The 26,727-nt window shown below is 45.3% G+C and overlaps 1 protein-coding gene across 1 annotated transcript in view; it reads left to right on the top strand.

Annotated features, from left to right (window-relative positions):
- Positions 1 to 26,727, top strand: part of LOC109918816 (carbohydrate-responsive element-binding protein-like) — a 145,281-nt gene that overhangs the window by 55,819 nt on the left and 62,735 nt on the right. The window contains exon 7 of the mRNA XM_048612398.1: positions 11,064 to 11,144. Coding sequence (XP_048468355.1) covers positions 11,064 to 11,144 — 81 coding nt within the window. The remainder of the gene's footprint in view (positions 1 to 11,063; positions 11,145 to 26,727) is intronic.

Here is a 26,727-nt window from a genome sequence, read left to right on the forward strand (position 1 = left end):
GGAAACAGTCACCTGCACTGAGGAACGGATTATCGTAGGCTTGCTGTCAAGGAGCACTTAAGTGCGAAACATGTTTTCCTTCCTCCTCCCTCTAACCAAAAAAAAGGGGAGACAGATGTGCTATTGAAAATTTGTTGGTGGCAGAGTGAGAAGTAAGGCATTGGCTTGAGAGGCTTTTGTTAGCAGCGGCTCAGCATGAAGTACCAGTAAACTCGGGTAAAGTCCTTTTAACTTTCCTCTTTAGTCTTAGAGCATTTCAGATGGCAATTAGGTCAGTGGCATGTTCCTCCTGCAGGATGTGGGAGCTTAGGGAGACTTCCATCGTTGCTGATGACTACCCCTGTGGGAAGTGCACCCAGTGCAGCTCCTGGGAGACTGTGTTAGGGAGCTGGAACTGGATGCACTCAGGATCATCCGAGATGCTGAGCACATCATAGATAAGAGTTTTAGCGAGCTGGTCACACCTAAGGTGCAGGAATCCCCTGTGGCCATTCCCCTTGAAAACAAGTATACCATCTTGGATACTGTTTGGGGGAAAGCACCGGTAGCCAGGTCAGTGGCACTGTGACTGGCTCTGGGGCACAGTGGGAAAGGGTAAAGGTAAACAGGACCTTAGTGATAGGAGATTCGATAGTTAGGGGGACAGACAGGAGATTCTGTGGCTGCAAATGGGAATCCAGGATGGTGTGTTGCTTCCCAGGTTCCAGGGTCCAGGATGTCTCGGAGCGGCTGCAGAACGTTCTCAAGGGAGAGGGTGAGCAGCCAGAAGTCATTGTACATGTTGGCACAAATGACATAGGTAGAAATAGGGGTGAGGTCCTGTGGAGTGATTATAGAGAGCTAGGAAAAATGTTAAAAACCAGGACCTCGACCGTGGTAATCTCCAGATTACTTCTAGTGTTAGTGAGGGAAAGAACAGGAGGATATGGCAGATAAATGCGTGGCTAAAGAATTGGTGCAGGGCGCAGGGAGTCAGATTCCTGGATCTTTTCTGGGGCAGAAGTGACCTATCCAAGAGGGACGGGTTTCACCTGAACTGGAGGGGGACCAATATCCTGGCAGACAGATTTGCTAGCGTGACAAGGGGGTGGGTGGGGGGGATGCGATCGTCAACAGCAGTGAGGCAAGTGCAAGGCTGGAAGGAGATTCAGTAATTAGAAATAGCAAGTTGAAGAGACAGGTCAGGCTGGAACAGGACAGGGAGCGAGGAATGCCTTTTGGATTAAATTGCATCTATTTCAATACAAGAGGACTGACTGGAATGGCCGATGAACTCAGGGCCTGGATAGGTACTTGGGCCTGGGATATTATAGCCATTAGGAAAACATGGCTAAGGGGGGGGGACAGCTTAATGTGCCAAGGTACAGGTGCTTTAGGCAAGACAGAGGTGGAGGAAAGAGGGGAGGGATACTTGCGTTTTTAATTAAGGGGAGTATCACAGCAGTAGTCAGAGATGAAATAACTGAGGGATCATCCAGTGAGGCCTTCTAGGTGGAGCTAAGAAATAAGAAGGGGATGGAGACATTATTGGTGTTATACTATAGGGCCCCAAATAGTCAATGGGAATTAGAAGAACAAATATGTAGGGAGATTGTGGAGACTTGCAGGAGAAATAGGGTTCTTCTCGTGGGGGTTTTAACTTTCCTAACATAGACTGGGTCTGCCATAGTGTTAAGGGCTTTAGATGGGGTGGAATTTGTTAAATGTGTTCAGGAAAGTTTCCTCAAGCAGTATATAGAGGGTCCTATTCAGGAAGGGGCAAAATCCGACCTATTCTTGGGAAATAGGGCAGGACAGGTGACTGAGGGGACAGTAGGGGAGCATTTGGGACCAGTGACCATAGTTCTATTAATTTTAAAATAGTTATGGAGAAGGACAAAACTGGTCCACAGGTACAAGTTCTAAATTGGGGCAAGGCACATTTTGATGGAATTAGACAGGAGCTTGCAGGGGTTGATTGGAGTAGTTTGTTTGCAGGCAAAGGGACCTCTGGCAATTGGGAGGCCTTTAAAAGTGTGACAGCTACAGTTCACGCTCTGTGTTCCTGTGAGAGTGAAGGGCAAGGTTGGCAGGAGTAGGGAACCCTGGATGTCAAGAGATATTGAGGCTTTGACCAGAAAAAAGGAGGCATGGCTCAGGAACAGACAGCTGGGATCAAGGGAATCCCTGGAGGTATACAGGGGAAACAGGAGTTTACTGAAGAAGGAAATCAGGAGGGTGAAAAGGGGACGCGAGATAGCTTTGGCGAGAAGATTAGGGTGAATCCAAAGAGATTCTTCAAATATATTAAAGGACAAAGAATAACTAGAGAGAGAATAGGACTCCTCAAGGACCAAAGTGGACATGTATGTGTAGAACTGCAGGCGATGGGCGAGGTCCTCAGTAAAGGCTTTTTATCATGAACCACACACACATTTTCAATTCTGTTATGTGTGTTGCATTGCAGTGTAACTTGTAGCATTCTTATGTTCTTGACAGTTATCCCACCAGTGCCATATAATCACAGCTCAGCAGGCAGTAATTTCTGAGATAGCAGGAACTGCAGATGCTGGAGAATCTGAGATAACAAGGTGTAGAGCTGGATGAACACAGCAGGCCAAGCAGCATCAGAGGAGCAGGAAGGCTGACGTTTCGGGCCTAGACCCTTCTTCAGAAATGGGGGAGGGGAAGGGGGTTCTGAAATAAATAGGGAGAGAGGGGGAGGCGGATAGAAGATGGATAGAGGAGAAGATAGAACATAAGAACATAAGAACTAGGAGCAGAAGTAGGCCGTCTGGCCCTTCGAGCCTGCGCCGCCATTCAATAAGATCATGGCTGATCTTATCGTGGACTCAGATCCACTTACCCGCGTTCTCACTGTAACCCTTAATTCCTTTATTGTTCAAAAAAAATCAACCTTTCTTTAAAAACGTTTACTGAAGTAGCGTCAACTACTTCACTGGGCAAGGAATTCCATAGATTAACAACCCTCTGGGTGAAGAAATTCCTTCTCAATTCAGTCCTAAATCTGCTCCCTCTAATCTTGAGGCTATGCCCTCTTGTCCTAGCTTCACCTGCCAGTGGAAACATCCTCTCTACTTCTATCTTATCTATTCCCTTCATAATTTTATATGTTTCTATAAGATCCCCCCTCAATCTTCTGAATTCCAATGAATATAATCCCAATCTACTCAGTCTCTCCTCATAAGCCAACCCCCTCAACTCCAGAATCAACCTAGTGAACCTCCTTTGCACCCCCTCCAGTGCCAATACATCCTTTCTCAAGTAAGGAGACCAAAACTGCACACAGTACTCCAGGTGTGGCCTCACCAGCACTTTGTACAGCTGCAACATAACCTCTCTGCTTTTAGTTTCAATCCCTTTAGCAATGAAGGACAAAATTCCATTTGCCTTCCTAATTACTTGTTGTACCTGCAGACTACCTTCTGTGATTCATGCACAAGGACACCCAGGTCCCTCTGCATAGCAGCATGCTGCAACTTTTTACCATTCAAGTAATAACTCTTTTTACTATTGCTCCTACCAAAATGTATGACTTCACATTTATTTACATTGTATTCCATCTGCCAGACCTTTGCCCACTCACTCAATGTATCTATGTTCCTCTGCAAAGTTTCACAGTCCTCTGCACACTTTGCTCTGCCACTCATCTTAGTGTCATCTGCAAACTTTGACACCCTACACGTGGTCCCCAACTCCAAATCATCTATATAAATTGTAAATAATTGCGGTCCCAACACCGATCCCTGAGGCACACCACTAGTCACTGACTGCCAGCTAGAATAGCACTCATTTATCCCTACTCTTTGCTTCCTGTTAGTCAACCAATCCTCTATCCATGCTAATACTTTACCCTTAATGCCATGCATCCTTATCTTATGCAGTAGCCTCTTGTGCGGCACCTTGTCGAAGACCTTTTGGAAATCTAGGTACACCACATCCACTGGGTCCCCATTGTCCACCTTGCTCGTAATGTCTTCATAGAATTCCAAAAGATTTGTCAAGCATGACCTGCCCTTCATGAACCCATGCTGCGTCTGCCCAACGGGACAATTTCTATCAAGATGCCTTGCTATTTCTTCCTTGAGAATAGACTCGAGCATCTTCCCCACTACAGAGGTTAAGCTAACCGGCCTATAATTCCCCATCTTTTGTCTACTTCCCTTTTTAAACAGTGGCATCACATTTGCTGTTTTCCAATCTGCTGGGACTGCCCCAGAGTCCAGCAAATTTTGGAAAATTACCGCCAGCGCACCTGCTATTTCTCCCGCCGTCTCTTTTAGTACCCTGGTATGCATTCCATCAGGGCCAGGAGACTTATCAATCCTTAGCTCCATTAGCTTGCCCAACACTACCTCTTCCGTAATAATGATTGTTTCCAGGTCCTCACCTACCTTTGTCTCTTTGTCAATTACTGGCATGTTATTAGTGTCCTCCACTGTGAAGACCGATACAAAATATCTGTTCAATGCCTCGGCCATTTCATCATATCCCATAACTAAATTCCCCTTCTCATGCTCTAAAGGGCCAACGTTTACTTTAGCCAGTCTTTTTCGTTTTACATATTTATAGAAACTTTTGCTATCTGTCTTTATATTCCGTGCTAGTTTTTTCTCATGTTCTATCTTACTTTTCTTTATAGCTCTTTTTGTGGCTTTCTGTTGACCTTTAAAGTTTTCCCAATCTTCTAGTTTCATGCTGTTTTTGGCCACTTTGTATGCCTTCTCTTTCAATTTGATAGCCTCCCTTATTTCTTTAGACACCCATGGCAGATTACCCCTTTTCTTACAGTCCTTCCTTTTCATTGGAATATACTTTTGCTGAGCACTTTAAAAAATTGCTTTGAAAGTCCTCCACTGCTCGTCAACTGTCCCACCATAAAATCTTTGTTTCCAGTCTACTTTAGCCAAGTCCTCCCTCATTCTATTGTAGTTCCCCTTGTTCAAGCACAGGACCCTGGTATTGGATTTTATCTTCACACTCTCCATCTGTATTCTAAATTCAACCATACTATGATCACTCCTTCCAAGAGGATCCCTAACTATGAGGTCATTAATTATTCCTGTCTCATTACACAGGGCCAGGTTTAGGATAGCTTGCTCCCTCGTCGGTTCCATTACATACTGTTCAAGAAAACTATCACGGATACACTCAACGAACTCCTCCTCAAGGCTACCCTGACCGAGCTGGTTCGACCAATCTACATGTAGATTACAATCCCCCATGATAATTGCCGTACCATTTTTACAGGCATTAGTTATTTCTTTGTTTATTGCCCGCCCCAATGTGATGTTATTATTTGGTGGCCTATAGACTACGCCTATCAGTGACTTTTTCCTCTTAGAATTTCTAATTTCCACCCAAATGGATTCACCCTCATTCTCCACAGAACCTGTATCATCTCTCAGCACTGCCCTGATGGCGTCCTTGAATATCAGAGCTACACCACCTCCCTTACCTTCCTGTCTGTCCTTCCGAATATATTCCGGGTACAGCGGATGCAGTATACTACATTGGCAGATGTGCAGGTGAACATCTGCTTGATGTGGAAAGTCTTCTTGGGGCCTGGGATGGGGGTGAGGGAGGAGGTAGGGGGGCAGGTGTAGCACTTCCTGCGGTTGCAGGGAAAAGTGCCGGGTGTGGTGGGGCTGGAGGGGAGTGTGGAGCGGACAAGGGAGTCCCAGAGAGAGTGGTCCCTCCGGAAAGCAGTTAAAGGTGGGGAGGGAAAAATGTCTTTGGTGGTGGGGTCGGATTGCAGGTGGCGGAAGTATCGGAGGATGATGCGTTGGTGGGGTGGTACGTGAGGACGAGGGGGATTCTGTTTTGGTTGTTATTGCGGGGAGGCGGTGTCAGGGATGAGTTGCGGGAAATGCGGGAGACACGGTCGAGGGCTTTCTTGACCACTGACGGGGGGATGTTGCGGTCCTTGAAAAATGAGACCATCTGAGATGTATGGAAGTGGAATGCCTCAGCTTGGGAGCAGATGCGGCGGAGGTGAAGGAATTGGGAATAGGGGATGACATTTTTGCAGGAAGGTGGGTGGGAGGAGGTCTTTTCTAGGTAGCTGTGGGAGTCGGTGGGCTTGAAATGGATATCGGTTTCTAGGTGGTTGCCGGAGATGGAGATAGAGAGGTCCAGGAAGGAGAGAGAGTATTGGAGATGGTCCAGGTGAACTTAAGGTTGGGGTGGAAGGTGTTGGTGAAGTGGATGAATTGTTCGAGCTCATTGTGGGAGCACGAGGCAGCACCGATACAGTCATCAATGTAACGGAGGAAGAGGTGGGGTTTAGGGCCAGTGTAGGTACAGAAGAAGGATTGTTCCACGTAATCTACGAAGAGGCAGGCATAGCTTGGGCCCATGCGGGTACCCATGGCCACCCCCTTTGTCTGTAGGAAGTGGGAGGAATTGAAAGAGAAGTTGTTGAGGATGAGGACTAAGTTCGGCTAAGCGGATGAGGGTGTCGGTGGAGGGAGACTGGTCGGGCCTGCAGGAACGGAAGAAGCAGAGGGCCTTTAGGCCATCTGTATGGGGAATGCAGGTGTATAGGGACTGGACGTCCATGGTAAAGTTGAGGTGTTGGGGACTGGGGAATTGGAAGTTCTGGAGGAGGTGGAGGGCGTGGGTGGTGTCACGAACGTAAGTAGGGAGTTCCTGGACTAAGGGGGAGAAAATGGAGTCGAGATAGGTGGAGATAAGTTCGGTGGGGCAGGAGCAGGCGGAGACAATGGGTTGACCAGGGCAGTCAGGTTTGTGGATTTTGGGAAGGAGATAGAAGCGGGCGGTGAGGGGTTGGGGAATGATGAGGTTGGAGGCTGTGGGTGGAAGGTCACCTGAGGTGATGAGGTTGTGGATGGTTTGGGAGATGATGGTTTGGTGGTCGGGGGTGGGGTCATGATCAAGGGGGCGGTAGGAGGAGGTGTCAGAGAGCTGGCGCCTGGCCTTGGCGATGTAGAGGTCAGTGCGCCTCCCTTGTCCGCGGGTTTTGTGGTGAGGTTGGGATTGGAGCGGAGGGCTGCACATTCTGCGGGGGAGAGGTTGGAGTGGGTGAGAGGGGTGGAGAGGTTGAGGCGATTGATGTCTCGACGGCAGTTGAAGATGAAGATGTCGAGGGAGGGTAGGAGGCCTTGGGGTGGTGTCCAGGAGGAGGGGGTGTGTTGGAGGCGGGAGAACGGTTCAGTAGAGGGAGGGTTAAGTTCACGGTTGAAGAAGTAAGGGCAGAGGCGGAGGCGGCGGAAAAACTGCTCAATGTCCAAACGTGACTGGTATTCGTTGATGCGTGGGTGGAGGGGGACAAAGGTGAGCCCTTTACTGAGGACTGACCGTTCGTCCTCAGTAAAGGGGAGGTCTGGGGGGATGGTGAAGACTCGGCAGGGCTGAGTGTTGCTGTCTCCTCTGGAGCTGCTGGCTGTGGAGGTGGTGGGCGCAGCAGTAATTTCTGCTGCTTTAGCCATGATAACTGGTCTGGTAGGGTAGAAATGCTCACCCTGTATCAAGCTTTAAATTAATAGGATGTTCACGGATATAAACAACTTCTGTGTCTTCTGGATCAGCAGGTTTCTCTAGGAAACTCCTGGCTACCTTCTCCAATGGAGGTAACTAATGTCGATATCATTTTTTAATAGTGTTGAGTGCGCTATTATATAGACATCTTTGTGTGGGTGACCACTGGCACTTCCATTGTTCTTAAACTGTGTTTTCTGCACATCATTCTGGAAGTGACCTATAGTTTTGCAAATGTATTGTTCCTTTGTTATGTGTGTATTGTCTGCGCCTGTGAGGTCTTGTCCCATGTGCTGACAGTGGTTCTCACCATCTGGTGTTTGGCTTACTCTCTATGTTGGTTTGTTGCATGCCTATTGAGAGTGTCCACACCATTTAAAGTGAACAGACTCTTTCTTTGCCCTTTTTTTGATAGTGTCAATCTTCCCTCTCAGGATCTGTTTGAGAGTCTCTCTGGTTTTTGCTCCCAGCACAATGTGACTAACATTTACAAAATTAAATAGTCTCTAAGCAATAAGAAATCTGACAAAGTTTTAACAACAATTCCGACAATTCTGATTTAAAAGCTCCTTATTTCAGCTTTCTGCTGATCTCTGGAGATCCTTTATGGAATTAGCTGTGGAATCCCTAGAAACCATATTCTTCCATTAAATCTTGTTTGTTCAAGAATGTTTTTGTTCTGAAATTGACTGTAGCAGTGTAAGAAGGCAGCTTATCACCACTATCACCAGGGTATTTGGAAATGTGCAATAAATGCTGAACTAGCCAACGATGCCCAAATCCTGTGAATGAATAAATTATCAAAAACGTTTGGACATTTTCAAAAATATCTACGTTCTTTAACATTCCTCTGATTAATAATATAATCTACAACCGAGCCCACTGAATATAATTGTGAATTAACTTGCTCAGCTTCAGACTTTGTGTATATTTTTTGAAGCAATATTGTACCTTAAGAACTGTTGCTTTCACGATGTCCGGTTTTGAATTTTGTACTGCTCTGACCTTGAGTTTTTGAATATTATATCTACCTCCATTATTTTCTATATGTATTTATTAATTCTCCTTCCAGTAAATCTGTTCCAGATCTATAGTATTTCAATGCTGCTTTTAATCTGCTGTTCTTTAAGCCAGTATTCTTGCATTCATCATGCTGTTTTAAATTCAGTAATGTAGAACTTGCTAGGTGCTGCATAGTAATTTTCTTTGTTTGCTCATGCTTCTAAATTCTATTAGAATAGAACACCTACGGTGTGGGAGCAGGCCATTCGACTCATTGAGTCTACACCGACCCTCTGAAAAGGGACCATCCCACCCCATACCCCATCCTTGCAATTCCCACCCTAGACATTATGGGCAGTTTAGCATGGCAATCCACCTAACCCGCACATCTTTGGACTGTGGAGGAAACTGGAGCACCCAGAGGAAATCCGCACAGACATGGGGAGAATGTTCCCCAAGGCTGGAATCAAATCCAGTTCCCTGGTACCGTGAGCCAGCAATGCTAACCACTGAGCCACCGTGCCGCCCCATTGTAATGATATATCAAATTCTACAACAATGCTTTAAAATGTATCAGTGGCAGTTCTATAGTGATTTCAAATATTCTGTTTCTTTATAATATTGAATCTCTGTGCTGCAGACTGGCTTTTCCTATTTTCTTTAATGATCAAGGTGGCTTCCAATCCTTTTCAGTGCTTACTGATTTTTTAAGTGTGACTGCCTTTTTTTCTCTTTTTGTCATTCCACAGTCTTCCCCCTGCATGTCTTAATAACTTCTTGGTGAATGTTTATCTCTGGAGTGCTAAGCTTGCCCTCGTGCTGATTTTATAGTTAGTACAGGCTCTCTCTTTGGCAATGAAAGCAGTACATTTACTTTCCTTAAAAAAAGTTTGGTTCTCCTCCTGGTTGATCGGAAACCAAATCTATAATGTTGTTACCATGTATTTCCCCAATAGGTATTGTTTGGCCCCTCATGCTATCTGCCACCTCTATCGGTATGTCGCAGAGTAAGGGATGTTTGAGGTAACTCACTGTCATGGAGACTTACAGCATGGAAACTGACCCTTCGGTCCAACTTGTCCATACCGATCAGATATCCTAGATAAATCTACTCCCATTTGCCAGCATTTGGCCCATATCCCCTTAAACACTTCCTATTTGTATACCCATCCAGATGTCTTTTAAATATTGTAATCGTACCAGCCTCCACCATTTCCCCTGGCAGCTCATTCCATACATGCACTGCCCTCTGCGTGAAAAATTTTGCCCCTTAGATCCTTTTTATATCTTTCCCATTTCACCTTAAACACTGCAACCAATCTTCCCTTGTTTGTAGTATATCTGGGGCCTATCCAATGATCAGTGGTAGAGGATACATCTCTGTAGAGTCTTTACAAAACAGCATTTGTCTCAGTTAACTCAATAGTTTATTACATGATAGCAATTAGTCAATATTACTAATCAGTTAGAAATTACTGGAGAAACTCAGCGGATCTGGCAGCATCTGTGGAGAGAAACCGTCAATATTTTGAGTCCAGTGATCCTTCTTCAGAACAATCACCAGACTTGAAACATTAACCCTGCTTTCTCCCCACAGATGTTGCCAGGCATGCTAAGTTTATCGAACGATTTCTATTCTATTTCAGATTTCTGGCATCCACAATTCTTTGATTTATTAAAATTACTGAGGAGTCTCAGGAACAGTACAGAGTACATCCCTTTCCAATTAAGGCTTGTCTTAAGGGTAACGTCTTGTTTCCATCCGAAGTCTGTGTGTGACATGATCAGCTTTGGTAGAGATAATGTAATTTCACCATTGATTTTTTTCAGAACCATTACCTTATATAATACTTATCACCACAAATGCAGGTTTTCTCAAGGGGGAGGTCTGCAGCACTGTCTCCAGAAAAGTGAATTCAGACAGCTATAACTGATCCTGCAATACTCTCCAATGTTATCAGCCAGTGTGCGAAGTAACTTCATCTACACATCAGCATTCAGGATGCTGTGAATTATCAATTTTTTTCCGAATCTAACTAACTTGGCCAAAGTACTTATAAAACCCTACGCATTGTTATTTTATTTCTTCCCCCAGATTTAAAGGTTGTGTGTTATTTTTCAAGAAGACTAATTGCAGATATGAGCACAGTTTAAATCTGTTTTTAATAATCCTATGACCTTTATTTAAAGAAGTTTTGTTTGCAATAGTCTAGTTTTGTATTTGTTACTTAAGGAACCTAATTGATTTGTTTTTGATTCTGAGCAATTTACAGTTTGACGTAATTGACAACATCATGGCCTTTTTTTAAAAATTCAACTTTCGTTGTAAGCACAGGAAAAGTGGGATAAAGAAAGAAATCGGTTCACCCTTCCAAACTCAGTTGTGACATTGTCCATGAAAGACCAGAGCATCTCTCTCCATTGGACTGACTATACTTCAATAGCATTTCTTTGGCTGTGAAAGGCTTTGGGATACCCCGAGTGTGAGAAAGCTGCTGTCGAAATCTTTTTTTATTGTGTGCAGTGATTTTTCTCAGTGGTTCTGTTATGATTTCCTGCAGTGTACACCAGCAATGCTGACATCATTCAACCAGACCTCACTCCCCTACAGCCTAACCTGGATGGGTTGATGGATGTGCAAGGTAGGAATGCATCAAAAATTTTTCCACTCTCTCATAGCATCAGTTGGATCAGAAACAACTTCTCTCACATGAAATGTTCAAAACTGCCCGCGCACCCAACCAAATTATGTGAAAAATTTCATTAAAATGTCATAATGTTTCAGCTCTTTTACATCATATTTAAGAACAAAGAATTTGTGTATCGCCAAAGGAAGACAATATTTTGATGTAGCTTTTTGTATTGTACTCATCTGGGGATCATTTGAAGAAAACCAATGTATAGGGAAAGCAAGACAACAAGGTGCAGGGCTGGATGAACACAGCAGGCCAAGCAGCATCATAGGAGCAGAGAGGCTGACGTTTCGGGCCTAGACCCTTCATCAGAAAAGGGGGAGGGGAAGGGGGTTTTGAAATAAATAGGGAGAGAGTGGGAGGCGGATAGAAGAGGGATAGAGGAGAGGATAGGTGGAGAGGAAACAAACAGGTCGAAGAGGCGGGGATGGAGCCAGTAAAGGTGAGTGTAGGTAGGGAGTTAGGAAGGGGATAGGTCAGTCCAGGGAGGACGGACAGGTCAAGGGGGTGGGATGAGGTTGGTCGGTAGGAGATGGAGGTGCGGCTTGAGGTGGGAGGAGGGGATAGGTGGGAGGAAGAACAGGTTAGGGAGGCAGGGACGAGCTGGACTGGTTTTGGGATGCGGTAGGGGGAGGGGAGATTTTGAAACTTGTGAAATCCACACTGATACCATTGGGCTGCAGGGTTCCCAAGCGGAATATGAGTTGCTGTTCCTGCAACCTTCGGGTGGCATCGTTGTGGCACTGCAGGAGGCCCAGGATGGACATGTCGTCTGAGGAATGGGAGGTAGAGTTGAAATGGTTCGCGACTGGGAGGTGCAGTTGTTTATTGCGAACCAAGCGTAGGTGTTCTGCAAAGCGGTCCCCGAGTCTCCGCTTGGTTTCCCCGATGTAGAGGTAGCCACACCGGGTACAGCGGATGCAGTATACCACATTGGCAGATGTGCAGGTGAACATCTGCTTGATGTGGAAAGTCTTCTTGGGGCCTGGGATGGGGGTGAGGGAGGAGGTATGGGGGCAGGTGTAGCACTTCCTGCGGTTGCAGGGAAAAGTGCCGGGTGTGGTGGAGCTGGAGGGGAGTGTGGAGCGGACAAGGGAGTCACGGAGAGAGTTGTCCCTCCGGAAAGCAGATAAAGGTGGGGAGGGAAAGATGTCTTTGGTGGTGGGGTCGGATTGCAGATGGCGGAAGTGTCGGAGGATGATGCGTTGGATCCGGAGGTTGGTGGGGTGGTACGTGAGGACGAGGGGGATTCTTTTTTGGTTCTTATTGCGTGGACGGGGTGTGAGGGATGAGGTGCGGGAGATGTGGGAGACACGGTTGAGGGCGTTCTCGACCACCGAGGAGGGGAAGTTACGGTCCTTGAAAAACGAGGACAACAGTTCATACACTTCACTAACACCTTCCACCCCAACCTTAAGTTTACCTGGACCATCTCTAACACCTCTCTCCCCTTCCTGGACCTCTCTGTCTCCATATCGGGCAACCACCTAGAAACCGATATTCATTTCAAGCCCACCGACTCCCACAGCTACCTAGAATACTCCTCCTCCCACCCACCTTCCTGCAAAAATGCTATCCCCTATTCCCAATTCCTTCGCCTCCGCCGCATCTGCTCCCAGGATGAGGCATTCCACTCCCGTACATCTCAGTTGTCCTCGTTTTTCAAGGACCGTAACTTCCCCTCCTCGGTGGTCGAGAACGCCCTCAACCGTGTCTCCCACATCTCCCGCACCTCATCCCTCACACCCCGTCCACGCAATAAGAACCAAAAAAGAATCCCCCTCGTCCTCACGTACCACCCCACCAACCTCCGGATCCAACGCATCATCCTCCGACACTTCCGCCATCTGCAATCCGACCCCACCACCAAAGACATCTTTCCCTCCCCACCCTTATCTGCTTTCCGGAGGGACAACTCTCTCCGTGACTCCCTTGTCCGCTCCACACTCCCCTCCAGCTCCACCACACCCGGCACTTTTCCCTGCAACCGCAGGAAGTGCTACACCTGCCCCCATACCTCCTCCCTCACCCCCATCCCAGGCCCCAAGAAGACTTTCCACATCAAGCAGATGTTCACCTGCACATCTGCCAATGTGGTATACTGCATCCGCTGTACCCGGTGTGGCTACCTCTACATCGGGGAAACCAAGCGGAGACTCGGGGACCGCTTTGCAGAACACCTACGCTTGGTTCGCAATAAACAACTGCACCTCCCAGTCGCGAACCATTTCAACTCTACCTCCCATTCCTCAGACGACATGTCCATCCTGGGCCTCCTGCAGTGCCACAACGATGCCACCCGAAGGTTGCAGGAACAGCAACTCATATTCCGCTTGGGAACCCTGCAGCCCAATGGTATCAGTGTGGATTTCACAAGTTTCAAAATCTCCCCTCCCCCTACCGCATCCCAAAACCAGTCCAGCTCGTCCCTGCCTCCCTAACCTGTTCTTCCTCCCACCTATCCCCTCCTCCCACCTCAAGCCGCACCTCCATCTCCTACCGACCAACCTCATCCCACCCCCTTGACCTGTCCGTCCTCCCTGGACTGACCTATCCCCTTCCTAACTCCCTACCTACACTCACCTTTCCTGGCCCCATCCCCGCCTCTTCGACCTGTTTGTTTCCTCTCCACCTATCCTCTCCTCTATCCCTCTTCTATCCGCCTCCCACTCTCTCCCTATTTATTTCAAAACCCCCTTCCCCTCCCCCTTTTCTGATGAAGGGTCTAGGCCCGAAACGTCAGCCTCTCTGCTCCTATGATGCTGCTTGGCCTGCTGTGTTCATCCAGCCCTGCACCTTGTTGTCTCGGATTCTCCAGCATCTGCAGTTCCTACTATCTCTATAGGGAAAGCAATATTCTTATACTGTGAAGGACAGTTCACATTTGTGAAGTCATAGAAATTGAAGCAGTGTCCATGTGATTATCTGACCTTGCTTGCCTGTTCACCATTGTACCACTCAAGGATGCTATAAATATCTGCATTGCAACACTATAATCAGGCATTCTGCAACCAATCCAACCAGCTTGTGCTGGCTAAACTCACAATCCTGTTAGCAACGTTGGATGTGACTGCACATTTGGACAACATGCAGAATAATCTTGTGTGCAAAGAATTACACGGACAACAAATTTAAGACTGGTAATCAGATATTCAGTGTGGTGCACTTGCACATAATGGAAACTAGTTTTCCCTTTATACTAACAATTGTCATGAATTACCGTGATGAGTGCAAGATGAAAATCTTCGATAAGATGTGACTTTTTTCAGCAACACTACTGTACTATGAAATAACCAATAGAAAATGTATTGTGAACTGCAGAAAGCTACAGGTTCAACCAAGCCAAGCTCATAATTCAGTTCTACCCAGCTGTTGTCTTACTGTGTTCTCAAAACAGGGTAGTAATTCTTGTTTAAATCAGCTGATTTTAAATTCATTTGTGGGATAGGGGCATCATTGACAAAGCCAACGTTTATTGTCAATCCCCAGTTGCACTTGAGAACCTCACGACAAACCACCTTGTTGAACTGCTGCAGTCTGCAGTACTGTTCAGGAGCAACACTAAAGGAACAGCAATATAGTTCCACGCAGGTTGGTGAGCGGCTTAGTGGGGAACGTTCAGGTGGTGGTGACCCCATGTGCCTGCTGTCCTGTCCTTACAGGCGATAGTGGCTGGGAGTTTGGAAGGTGTTGTCAAAGGAGCCTCGGTGAGTTTTTGCACTGCATCTTGTAGATGGTACACGGTGCTGCGATTGAACAGGTCACTTGCATAAATTTTGACAATTGCTTTCATCACAATTTTAGAGATCACAAAAGCATAACGGATCAAATGACTTTTTCCCTTCTCTTCATGTTGAAGTACTGGGTTTTTTTTTCCCCTATGTATATATCAATTCAAAATGTCACATTTGCAGACCGTTCCTGTCCACCATTTATTACTTAGAACCATAAAATACAGAAGAGGCCCTTCAGCCCATTGAATCTGTACTGACAAAAACTGCTCTAAATGTATACCAGTCCCATTTTCCAGCACTTGACTCGTAGCCTTGAATGTGATGACATTTCAAGTGTTTGTTCAAGTACGTCTTAAAAATTGTGAGGTTACCCATCTCTACGAATCTCCCAGGCAGTACATTCTAGATTCACACCAGCCTCTGAACGAATTTGTTTGCATCAAATCCCCTCTCAATGCCCTGCGTTTCACATTAAAATTAAGGCATCTTAGTATTGAGCCTTCAAGATATAGGAATGGCTGTTTTCTATTCACACTGTCCATTCCTCTCATAATCTTACACACCTTTATCAGGCTCCCCTTCAGTCTTTTCTGCTCCAAAGAAAGCAACGCAAGCTTATCCAGCCTTTCTTCTTAGTTAAAATGCTCCATCCCAGGCAACATCCTGGCCAATCTCTACTGCACCCCCTCTAGTGCAGTCACATCTTCCTGTAGTGTGTCAACTTTGCTGTGCATACAATACTCTAACTGTGGTCCAACCAAAGTCCTTGTCAGCTCCAACTGAACTTCCCTTCTCTTATAATCTATCTCATGGCTGATAAAGGCAGACATCCCAAATGCCTTCTGAACTACCCTATTAACCTGCCCTGCCATCTTCAGGGATCTGAAGATACCTCTATTCCTGTGAGCTTCCTAGTGTCCTGTCCTTCTTTGAGTCTTCCCTTGTCTTGTTATATCTATCAAAGTGCACCTCACACTTATCCGGGTTAATTTATATCTACTACTGATCTGCCCATCTCACTAATCTGTTTATATCCTCCTGTAACCTAACACCTTCCTTTCTCACTGTCAACCACCTGGCCAATCTTTGTGTCATCCACAAATTTACTTATGATTCCCCTCATATTTTCTTCAATGTCACAATCAATAACATACTAAAACAATGATTCCTGTGGAATACCATTGGATATCAGCCTCCAGTTTCACAAACAGCTTTCTGCCACCCCCTCTGTCTCCTGTTAGTAAGCCAGTTTTGGATTCATCTTGGCAAGTTACCCAGGATCCCATGAGCTTTTAGCTTCCCTATCAGTTTCCCATGTGGGACCATGACACAGGCCTCTCTGAAATCCATATAAACTACATCAACAGCCCTACCCTCATCTAAACACTTTGTCACCTCCTCGAAACAAATCTGGTGGAATTTTAGGCATGAGCTCCCTCTGTCAAAGCCATGCTGACAATCCTGATCAAACCTTGCCTCTCTAAATGTGTATTAATTTTCTCCTTCTGAATTTTCCCCAACAGTTTCCCTCCCACTGATGTTAGACTCACTGGTCTACAGTTTCATAGAACACAGAACATAGAACAGTACAGCACAGTACAGGCCCTTCAGCACACAGAAACATCTGTCTGTTTTCCTAACTCATGAACCCCCCATCACTACCACACCTTTTTTCTTCCTCCCATCCTGTACAGTTGGACTGTTTTGCTACCAGAAGCTTGACTCTGTCTTTTTAAAAATTTATTCATGGGATGAGGGTATTGCTAGCTAGGCCAGCATTTACTGCCCATTCCCAATTGCTTAGATGGCAGTTAAGAGTTAAACATATTGCTGCGGGTCTGGAGTCACATGTAAGCCAGACCAGGTAAGGAAGACAGATTTCCTTCCCTAAACGACATTAGTGAACTGGGTGGGTTTTTCCTGACAATCAGCAATGATTTCATGGTCATCCATAAGATCTTAATTCCAAATTTTTTTTTTTGTTGAATTCACAAGGTGGGACTTGAACCTGGGTTCTCGGAACATTACCTGCGTCTCTGGAGTAACAGTCCAGGGATATTATCACTAGGCCATTGCCTCCCTTGAAGAACCCACACACTCTTGAGGAACAGTGCCCTCATCAGCTCCCAAAATGGAAAACCAATTTGTGAGCCAGGGGTTTCTGCCTGTTCCTCTTTGACTGCCAGGTGATCACCCATTTCCTTCTTTCCTTCAGTCTGTTGAGCTGTGGTGTGGCCACCTCTCTAAGTGTACTGTCCACATTCTTCTCAGCATCGCAGACGTTCCACAGCGTCTCCAGCTGCCCCTCAAACACTGATACAGGAGCTGACATTTCTACTTTTGGGAGTACTTCCTGCAGGTGTGGTCATCTCGGACACTATCACATATGACAGGTCACACATTCCACTCAGCTGCCTTTGGCTGCCATGACTAAGTAAGTTCAAATTTAAGTCCTACTTGCTAATTTTTCAAACTTCGATCAGACTCTCTCTTTACCTTGACTGAAAGACATAGAGCCTTAGGAGATCAACGTCACAGAAAAAAGCCCTTTGGTCCATCACATCCATGCTGGTCAAGATCAACAACCTAACTATCGTAATCCCATTTTCCACTATTTGGCCCATGGCCTTGCATGCCTTGAAATTACAAGCATGTGCCTAAATATTTCTTAAATATGATGAGGGTTTCTGTCTCTACCACCCTTACTGGCGGTGACTTCCAGAAAAAAGGAGGTTTTTCCTCATATCTTACATGTAGAAGCTTTGGAGAGGGTGCAGAAGAGATTTACCAGGATGCTGCCTGGATTAGAGGGTATGAACAATAAGGAGAGGGTAGAAAAATTTGGGTTGTCTTCTCTGGAGTGACGGAGGCTGAGAAGAGACTTGATAGAAGTCTATAAAATTATGAGATCCATAGATAGGATTAACGGTCAGAATCTTTCTCCCGGAGTTGAAATGTCTAAAACTAAGGGGCATGCATTTAAGGTGAGGGGGGGAAAGCTCAAAAGAGATGAGGGTCAAGTTTTTTACACAGAGTGTTTGGAGTCTGGAGCACTCTTCTAGGGGTGGTGGTGGAGGCAGATACGATTGGGGCATTTAAGGGACATTTAGATAACCTCAAGAATACGCAAAGAATGGAAGGATATGGACCAAGAAGGAATTAGTTTAATTTGGCGTCGTGTTCGGCACAACGTTGTGGGCTGAAGGGTCCATTCCTGTGCTGTACAGTTCTATGTTCTATCTCTTCTAAACCTTCTACCTGTTACCTTAAATCTATGCTCCCTGGTCATTGATCACTCCATCAAGGTGAACAGTTTTTTCCTATTTATGCCTCTCATAATTTTGCATCAACTATGTCCCTTCTCAATCTCCTCTGCTGTAAAGAAAACAACCCCAGTCTGTCCCTCTCTTTATAACTGAAACTCTCCAGCCCAGGCAATATCCTGGTAAATATTATCTGCACCGTCTCCAGTGCTACCACATTCCTCCTATGGTGTGGATTCCAGAACTGCACACACTACTCTATATCTGTGGCCTAACCAACTTTGCTACAATTCCAGCGTAACCTCCCCATTTGTAAACTCTATGCCTTGACTGATGAAGGCAAGTATATTCCCCTATGCCTTCTTAGTCACTTTATCCATTGATTGAAATCCAACTTTAATCTCTTTTTCTCATTTGCTGTCTTTTTTTTGTTATTTATCCCTGGTGCTTCTCATTTAATGCTTGAATAATGTCCCAGCTCTTGGGGGCCATTCTGCACCTGCCCCCACTGATCTGTGAAAGTAGTTAGGCAAACAAGACAGCAGAATAAAAGAAAAGCCTCCTTCGCTGAACTCCCACACTCCCCATACTGCCCACGCCACACTCTGTCAGTTGCACAGGGACCATTTTTTAAAATCCTCTGCCTCATTTGTTTCAGGAACTGGTTTAAATCGGGTTAACTGTCAGCCCTGGTTAAGTATCTAAACTTACAGCAGCCCCACTCAGAGAGATTGTTTTTACTCTCCTCAGCCCTAAAGGAAACTTGATTGTCTACCTTTTATAATTAAACCCTACTAAACAGTTGACATTATCAAAGAACTTGCAGCAATTAATACTGGATTCTAAGACAAGTGATTTACTTCTAATCTCTCGTACTTCCCAAACTGACACACTCCACACTCCGCAGGTTACACTCTGTTATGGAGTTGGATTTTTTTGACAGCTTCATGTCAACCTTTTCCATGATAACTTCTTGAGTCTGTATTTCTCATGGGAGAGCCTTTGGATTCCTGTTATGCTGTAATTACACCATCTGCCAGTGGTGACACTGTAGTGCCAGTGGTGACGCTGTAGTGCCAGTGGTGACACTAGTGCCACTGTCGCCTGTACTCCAGAGAAATCTGTTATCAAACCAAACGTAGTCCTCTGCCTCTCAATGTCAGGCATATTTTCAAATTACTGATGAATAATTATATGAAATCAAACGTGGTGAAAAATTTAATTACTTCAAAATGAGAATGAATTATATTTGTGCCTCAGTCTAATTATCCATTGTTAATTAACTCTCTTTGTGGGCTGCATTTAGCTTTGACTCTATGATTTATAAACCTTAGGAAGTCGACTCAATGTGAATGAAAAGTCTTGCACATAACCATTTCCTCAGAAAGTAACACTTACATCCTGTAATATATTTCCCCGCCACTTTTTCCTCATGATATTTTTATCAAGCTAATGTATTTCTAGTCAATTAATTTTCTTACCACTTGATTGAAACCTCCACTATTGCCTGTTTGTCTCGGTGACAAAAAGTACATTAAAAATACTTTGCAAAAAATAGTGAAATATTCAAAGGGACACATTGCCAGGAGAGAATGTTTCCACTTCTGTGATTTGATAAAAGTAGGCCAGGAAATTGCAGACAAGAATTTGTAGCTTCAGGATTTGTCTCCTTCAGTTGAAAAGTTGTTAGTGCCCTTTATTTAAAAAGGTGAAGAGAGGTAAAGCAGGAATTGATGTGCCTGTTGTTTTAATGTCAGTCGTGGGCTTTTACAGAATCTGAATCTGAGATAGGATTTGAACTCACAACCTTGTAACTAAGTGTGGAAAATGCTCCTTACTGAGTCATGACCACCACAATTGATACTTTAATGATCTTTCTTGAGAAAGATTTGCAGTTTAATAGTATTTTTCACAGCCATCAGCTTATTAGCACGATATAGCCAGTCAAGTATTTTTAAAAGTGCAGTCGCTATCATAATGTAGGAAGCACGGCCTCTAATTTGCACACTGTGAACCTCCATAACTAGCAATGCTGGCCAGGTAATGATCCAAATCTACCAGCCTCTGGATAGTCAGAGTTCAGGCATATTCTGAAAGAAGTTCATCAGGACCATTTGTAAGTTCCGGTGCATTGACTACACAGTAATTGCCTGAGAAGTTTAAATTGGAATCCTATAAAAAGTCCTAAATTCTGCATTAAAGTTGGAGCCTTCAAAGGGCTCTGACTAACATGAATAGTTATCCAAATGTCAGAGGAATTGAAACTTGCTCTAACTATAAACTAATCCTCCTGTCCACGAACTTCCATGGGACCCCCCATCACTCGTACTCCGTCCCAATCCTGATACTGAACCCTCCAAACATCCCCATACCGCCTCCCCCAGCTCCTAAACCAACCCTAATGACTTACCTTACCTTTACCTGTCACTTGTATCTGTTTATCCACTTGGCAACCACTTGCCACCCTGCCCTTTTACTCCTCTGGCACCCTGCTCCCACACTGATCTGACACCATAACTCATTACCCACTTACAGTCTGATCTCCTCATCTACCCACCTACCTTCTACATTATCTCTCATTCATCTGCAGCCCTACTGCCTCACGCGCCTGGCACCGTACTACTCATAAAGAGACCTTCTCATAGTAGTTGACAAAATGGTTTTGAACCTTTTGAACGGTTTACTAACTGGAATATGGCAGCTGGTACCATAACAAGGGAGCATATATAAAGATTCTCTCCATTGCTGCCTGCGTGATTTGCTGGACTGTATCTATTGGAATGGACCTTGCATCGGAAGTCAGATTGCAAAATTCTGGAAAGGGATTGGCAAAATTAGTTAATTGAGGTTGTAAATAGAAATAATTCAGGTTATTCTGCTTTTTTGTGTAATATTGATTGAAGAATACATATTGGCGAGGTCAGCAAGAGATTGTCTTCTCTCTTCAAGACGGGTGCAAGGGATATTCCACATCCACCTGAAGAAACAGATGGAGCCTTAGCTTAATATCTGATTTGAAAAATTAAGAGTTGTGAATGATGATATCATAATGATACAAAATATGAACTATTGATCTTTGAAATCAATGGCTGATTTAATACTTGAACTTTCATGAATGGAAAGGGACCAAAGTGACATGGATCAACTGACCCACACCAACTGACTGCATTAGGCTGCAACTAGGGGAGGTGATGGCCTAGTGGTATTATTGTTGGACTGTTAATCCAGAGACTCAGATAATGTTCTGGGGACCCAGGTTCAAATCCTGCCATGGCAGATCATGGAATTCAAATTATATAAAATATCTGGAGTTAAGAATCTAGTGATGACCATGAATCCACTGTCCATTGCTAGGAAAAACCCATCTGATTCACTCATATCCTTTAGGGAAGGAAACTGCCATCCTTACCTGGTTTGACCTACATGTGACTCCAGACCCACAGTAATGTGTTTGACTCTTAACTGCCCTCTGGGCAAGTAGGGATGGGCAATAAATGCTGCCTAGCCAGCAATGCCCTCATCCCATGAATGAATAAAGAAAAAAAAATTTACCAAATACAACGTGGATTCTGTCTGAGCTGAAATTAAACACTTTTTTTTTCCAAAGGGCAATAGAATCAGTCCCCCATCCTTCAATGGGAAGTGTGAAAAATTCCTTGCCTCCTATTTGATTTACATCGTTATGAGAATCTTCGCAAGTTAGAGATGAAACATCTATACTGTAGTTAGCAGACTGGTAACCATTATCTCCGCAGACATGTCATATACAAACAGCTTCTATTTCAGTTAGCTTTTCTGGCAGACTTGGAGAGAACTAATTAAGGATGCAGAACTGAATAGAGACTGGGAAGGCACTCTCTCTCCCAAGAAGAAAAATGTGTGGTTGACTGACTGAAAAGAAGAATCAGGAAACCAGAAGCTTTAAAAATAACTGCAATCTTTGTACTGCTACCTGCATCCAAAAAACCAACCTAGCAGCTTTGGTGCAAAAAGAGAAGTCGTTGGAAAAGCTCAGCAGCTCTGGCAGCGACTCTGGAGAAAAATAAGCAGAGTTAACCTTTCGGGTCGGTGACCCTTCCCCAGCTTTGGTTTCAAGTTAAAACTGTGTGCTTGAAGGACACCCAAACTACATTAAACTACATGTAGTTTATCTTCCTTCTTACAGGACACGGAGTGTCTGAGAGAGAGAGATGGCTCGAGTGACAGCACCACTTAATGTTGCTTCTTTGTTATTTTTCTCGGAGTTAGGTAATAAATCTGCCCTTTCATTTACTTGGAAATCTTGTGATTAACCTCTGCTTGCAGTAAGAGGAGTTAACTGCATTTTATTTGGAAAGATATGTAACCTAACTGCAAAAAGAATATAAACTTTTGTTGTAAAATGGAAAGAACTGCGGATGCCCTAAATCAGGAACAATAACAGAAGTTGCTGGAAAAGCTCAGCAGGTCTGGCAGCATCTGTGAAGAAGAAAATCAGAGTTAACGTTTTGGGACTAGTGACCTTTCCTCAGAACTGATGGTGGCTGGGAAAATGTCAGTTTATATGCATAAAATAGGGAGGTGGGTGGGTTAGGGAGTAAACAATAGGATAGAGCCTAAAGAGAGAAGAACAGTTGGACAAAGGAGTTGATAACAATCCGGCTGGGAGGGTGAATAGTTGTTAATGGGGACTATTAGTGACTAACAACAGGGGGTGTGTAATGGCAGACTATGTGATAACAAGGCTTGGTGTGTGGAGTGTGGGGTAGAGGGCTGGGACATGGGGAGTGGGACACGGATACGTCACATGCACTCTCTTCTCCACAACAGCATCACATCACACTGGCTCGGGGTTGCACCACTCTGCAGTTCCACTTCATCCTCCGGCTCATTCAACGTCCTAACAAGAAACATTTCCTTTCAGGCATCAAGGCTCACAAGATGCAACAACTCAGAGATACCCATGGCCCTCTGGAACCTTCCTCTCCTCCTCTCCCAACCCCTCCCCCCCACCTCCTGTCGGGTATTCATCATCCCTCCCAACCTTCCGCTCTCTGATGCTAAACCTCCTGTGCTCGAAGGCCTCAGCTTTATCCCTCTGTGTCCCTACCTTAACGAATTTCAGGCACATCATGACGACAGACTCTTCTTCCGTCGTCTTCACCTCCGTGCTCATTTCTTAGGACAAGAGTCCTCTCCCCATCCCATAGATCTCTTCACCCACCTCCAACACTCTCCCTCCACCTGGACCCCTCCCTCTGGCGTTTTACTTGCACTCGATCTGTTCATTGAGAACTGTCGATGTGACATTGGTTGCCTCAATTTCTCTGCCCCCCTTCACCCAATCCAACCTATCTCGCTCCAAACTGACTACACTCTGTGTGCACTTAGATCTAATCCTGACTTTGTCATTAAGCCTGATGATAAGAGTAGTGCTGTTGTAGTCTGGCATACTGACCTCTACCTTGCAGAAGCTGAACGCCAGCTCTCAGATACCTCCTCCTACCTTCCCCTGGACCATGACCCCACCATGACACATCAGGCCATTGTATCTACCAATGTTTCATCCAATGACCGCGCCCCCCTGCCAAACTGCTTCAAGCTGATAGTCCCCCAGCCCCACACAGCTCACTTCTACCTCCTTCCAAAAATCCACAAACAGGACTGTCCGGGCAGGCCCGTTGTTTCAGCCTGCTCCTGTCCCACAGAACTCATCTCTTCCTACCTTGACTCAATCTTCTCTCCCCTGGTCCAAGCCCTACCCACGTACATCCATGATTCCTCTGACGCCTTACGCCGGTTTCAAAACTTCCAGTTTGTCGGTTCCAGCCGCCTCCTCTTTACCATGGACGTGCAATCCCTTAACATGTCCAATACCCACCAGGAGGGCCTTAGGCATCTCCGCTTCTTCCAGGAGCAAAGATCTGAACCATCCCCACCCACCACCACCCTCCTCCGCTTGGCCGAGCTCATCCTCCCCCTCAACAACTTCTCTTTTAACTCCTCTCAGTTTCTTCAGGTAAGAGGGGTGGCCATGGGTACCCACATGGGCCCTAATTATGCTTGTCTCTTTGAGAGGTACGTGGAACATTCCTTGTTCCAGTCCTATTCTGGTCCCCACCCATGACTCTTGCTCTGATCTGTTATGATATCATCGGTCCTGCTTCCCTCTCTCATCAGGAATTAGAAAGGTTCATTGATTTCGCTTCCAATTTCCCCCCTGCCCTCACTTTCACCTGGTCTATCTCTGACTCTTCCCTTTCCTTACTCAACATCTCTGTTTCCATTTCTGGGGATAGACTGGCCACTAATATCCACTGTAAACCTACTGACTCCCACAGCTACATGGACTATACATTCTCACACCCCACTTCCCTGTAAAGACTCCATCCCATTCTCTCAGTTCCTCCGTCTCCATCATATACGTTCAAATGAGGCCAACTTCGACAAGGCAACCTCCGAAATGTCCACCTTCTTCCTCAACCGAGAAGTCCCCAACACCATTGTTGACAGGGCCCTCAACCAGGTCTGACCCAGGTCTCCCACACTTCCACCCTCACCCCTTACCTCCCGCAACAACGATAGGTTTTCCCCTTGTCCTTACCTACCATCCCACCAGCATCCACATCCAAAAGATCATCAGACCCCATTTCTACCACCTCCAAGAGATGCCACCACCAGACACATTCCCCTCCCCTCCTTGTCTGCCTACCACAGGGACCATTCCCTCCAGGACACGCTGGTCCACATTACCTTCACCCCAACACACAACTCAGTCCCACGGCACCTTCCCCTGTAACCGGCGAAGGTACAACACCTGCCCATTTACCTCCTCCCTCCCCAGTATCCAAAGGCCCCAACATACCTTCCAGGTGAAGCAACACTTCACCTGCACTTCCCAGAATCTAGTTTACTGCATTCACTGTTCACAATGTGGTTTCCTCTACATTGTGGAAACAAAGATAGATTGGGTGACCGCTTCGCAGAACATCTACGTTCTGCTCGCAAAAATGACCCTGAACTACCTGTTGCCTGCCACTTCAATGCACGACCCTGTTCCCTGGCCAACATCTCTGTCTCTGGCTTGCTGCAGTGTTCCAGCGAAGCTCAAAGCAAGCTGGAGGAACAACACCTCATTTTCCGCTTGGGGACCCTGCAGCCCTCCAGATTCAATATCGAGTTCAATAATTTTAGGACCTAAACTCTCCCATGTCTTGTGGGCCTTGATGGCTGAAAGGAAAAGAAAAAGTTCCTTGTTAGCACGACGAATTATCCGGAGGATGAAGTGGAACTGCAGAGTGGTACAACCCTGAGCCAGTGTGATGTGATGCTGTTGTGGAGAAGAGAGTGCATGTGACGCTGCATGTGGGGTATCCCTGTGTCCCACTCCCCATGTCCCAGCCCTCTAACCCACACCCCACACGCCTTGTTACCACATAGCCTGCCATTACACCTGTTGTTGGTCACTAACAGTCCCCATTAACAACATTCACCCTCCCAGCCGGATTGTTATCAACTCCTTTGTCTGTCCAACTGTTCTTCTCTCTCTTTTGGCTCTATCCTATTGTTTACTCCCTACCCCATCCGCCTCCCTATTTTCTGCATATAAACTGACATTTTCCCAGCCAGCGTCAGTCCTGAGGAAAGATCACCGAACCTGAAACGTTAACTGAAACTTTTGTTGTGACTAACTTTGGAGACTGAAAGAAAAGGAATCCTTCTCAGCTGATCATAAACTTGAGTCAAAAAGTTGCAGGATGATCCCATTGTCTCAACAGTTATTTCTCAACAATAAATGGAATCAGGATGCTATTGAGGAACCTTTGAAACAGGAAGAGTTACAAACCAATATGCTAATTATGCACTAAACTCTCCTCTTGAGTTGTTCATTGACCCGGTGAGGGTCACTATCAGGTTAGGTTAAATGAACCACAAAGTAGGAAGTAGAAAGATTAACAAAAATAAAGTTTGAGATCAGAACTTGGAATCCACTGCATGAGGGAAGATATTGTCAAATAATCCGAGACAACACAATGGTAATGTTACGATAGTAAAATCCTAGTATTTATTTTTTTCGCGTGTTGCCCATTCTGATTCTCTCTGGGAAGCAATGTAACTAACATCAATCGTTATTGGAAGGAGGCAGGCCTTCATGCAAGTTCCATTCACAAGTCCAGTCAACATGTACCAGGGTCTAGCAAAGATGAAGACTTGTACCAGCAGTTTTCATCCCACTACCACAGTTGGTTCCATCACCAGATGACCTCATCGCAGCCAGGCGTTTCACCCCACTCTCCATGCCTTCACTGGTCAAAAAATGACCAGTACTGAAGTGACTAATGATTGATCAGAGGCAGAGATTAAATTCAACATTTATATTTGTGGCACATGAGGTGACAATATCTTTGTTAATTGTAGGAGCATAAAGATTTGTAATTTAGCTGTAATCAAATACTGTACAGTATAATTTATCATCAAGGTGCACTCCCACTGGTTTCAGTTCAGGATCTAGGAGAATCCTGTTGCTCAGGAATTGTCACTGAGTCAAAATGTTGA

The sequence above is a fragment of the Rhincodon typus genome, chromosome 26, assembly GCF_021869965.1.
Source record: "Rhincodon typus isolate 14 chromosome 26, sRhiTyp1.1, whole genome shotgun sequence".
Classification (NCBI taxonomy): Eukaryota; Metazoa; Chordata; class Chondrichthyes; order Orectolobiformes; family Rhincodontidae; genus Rhincodon; species Rhincodon typus.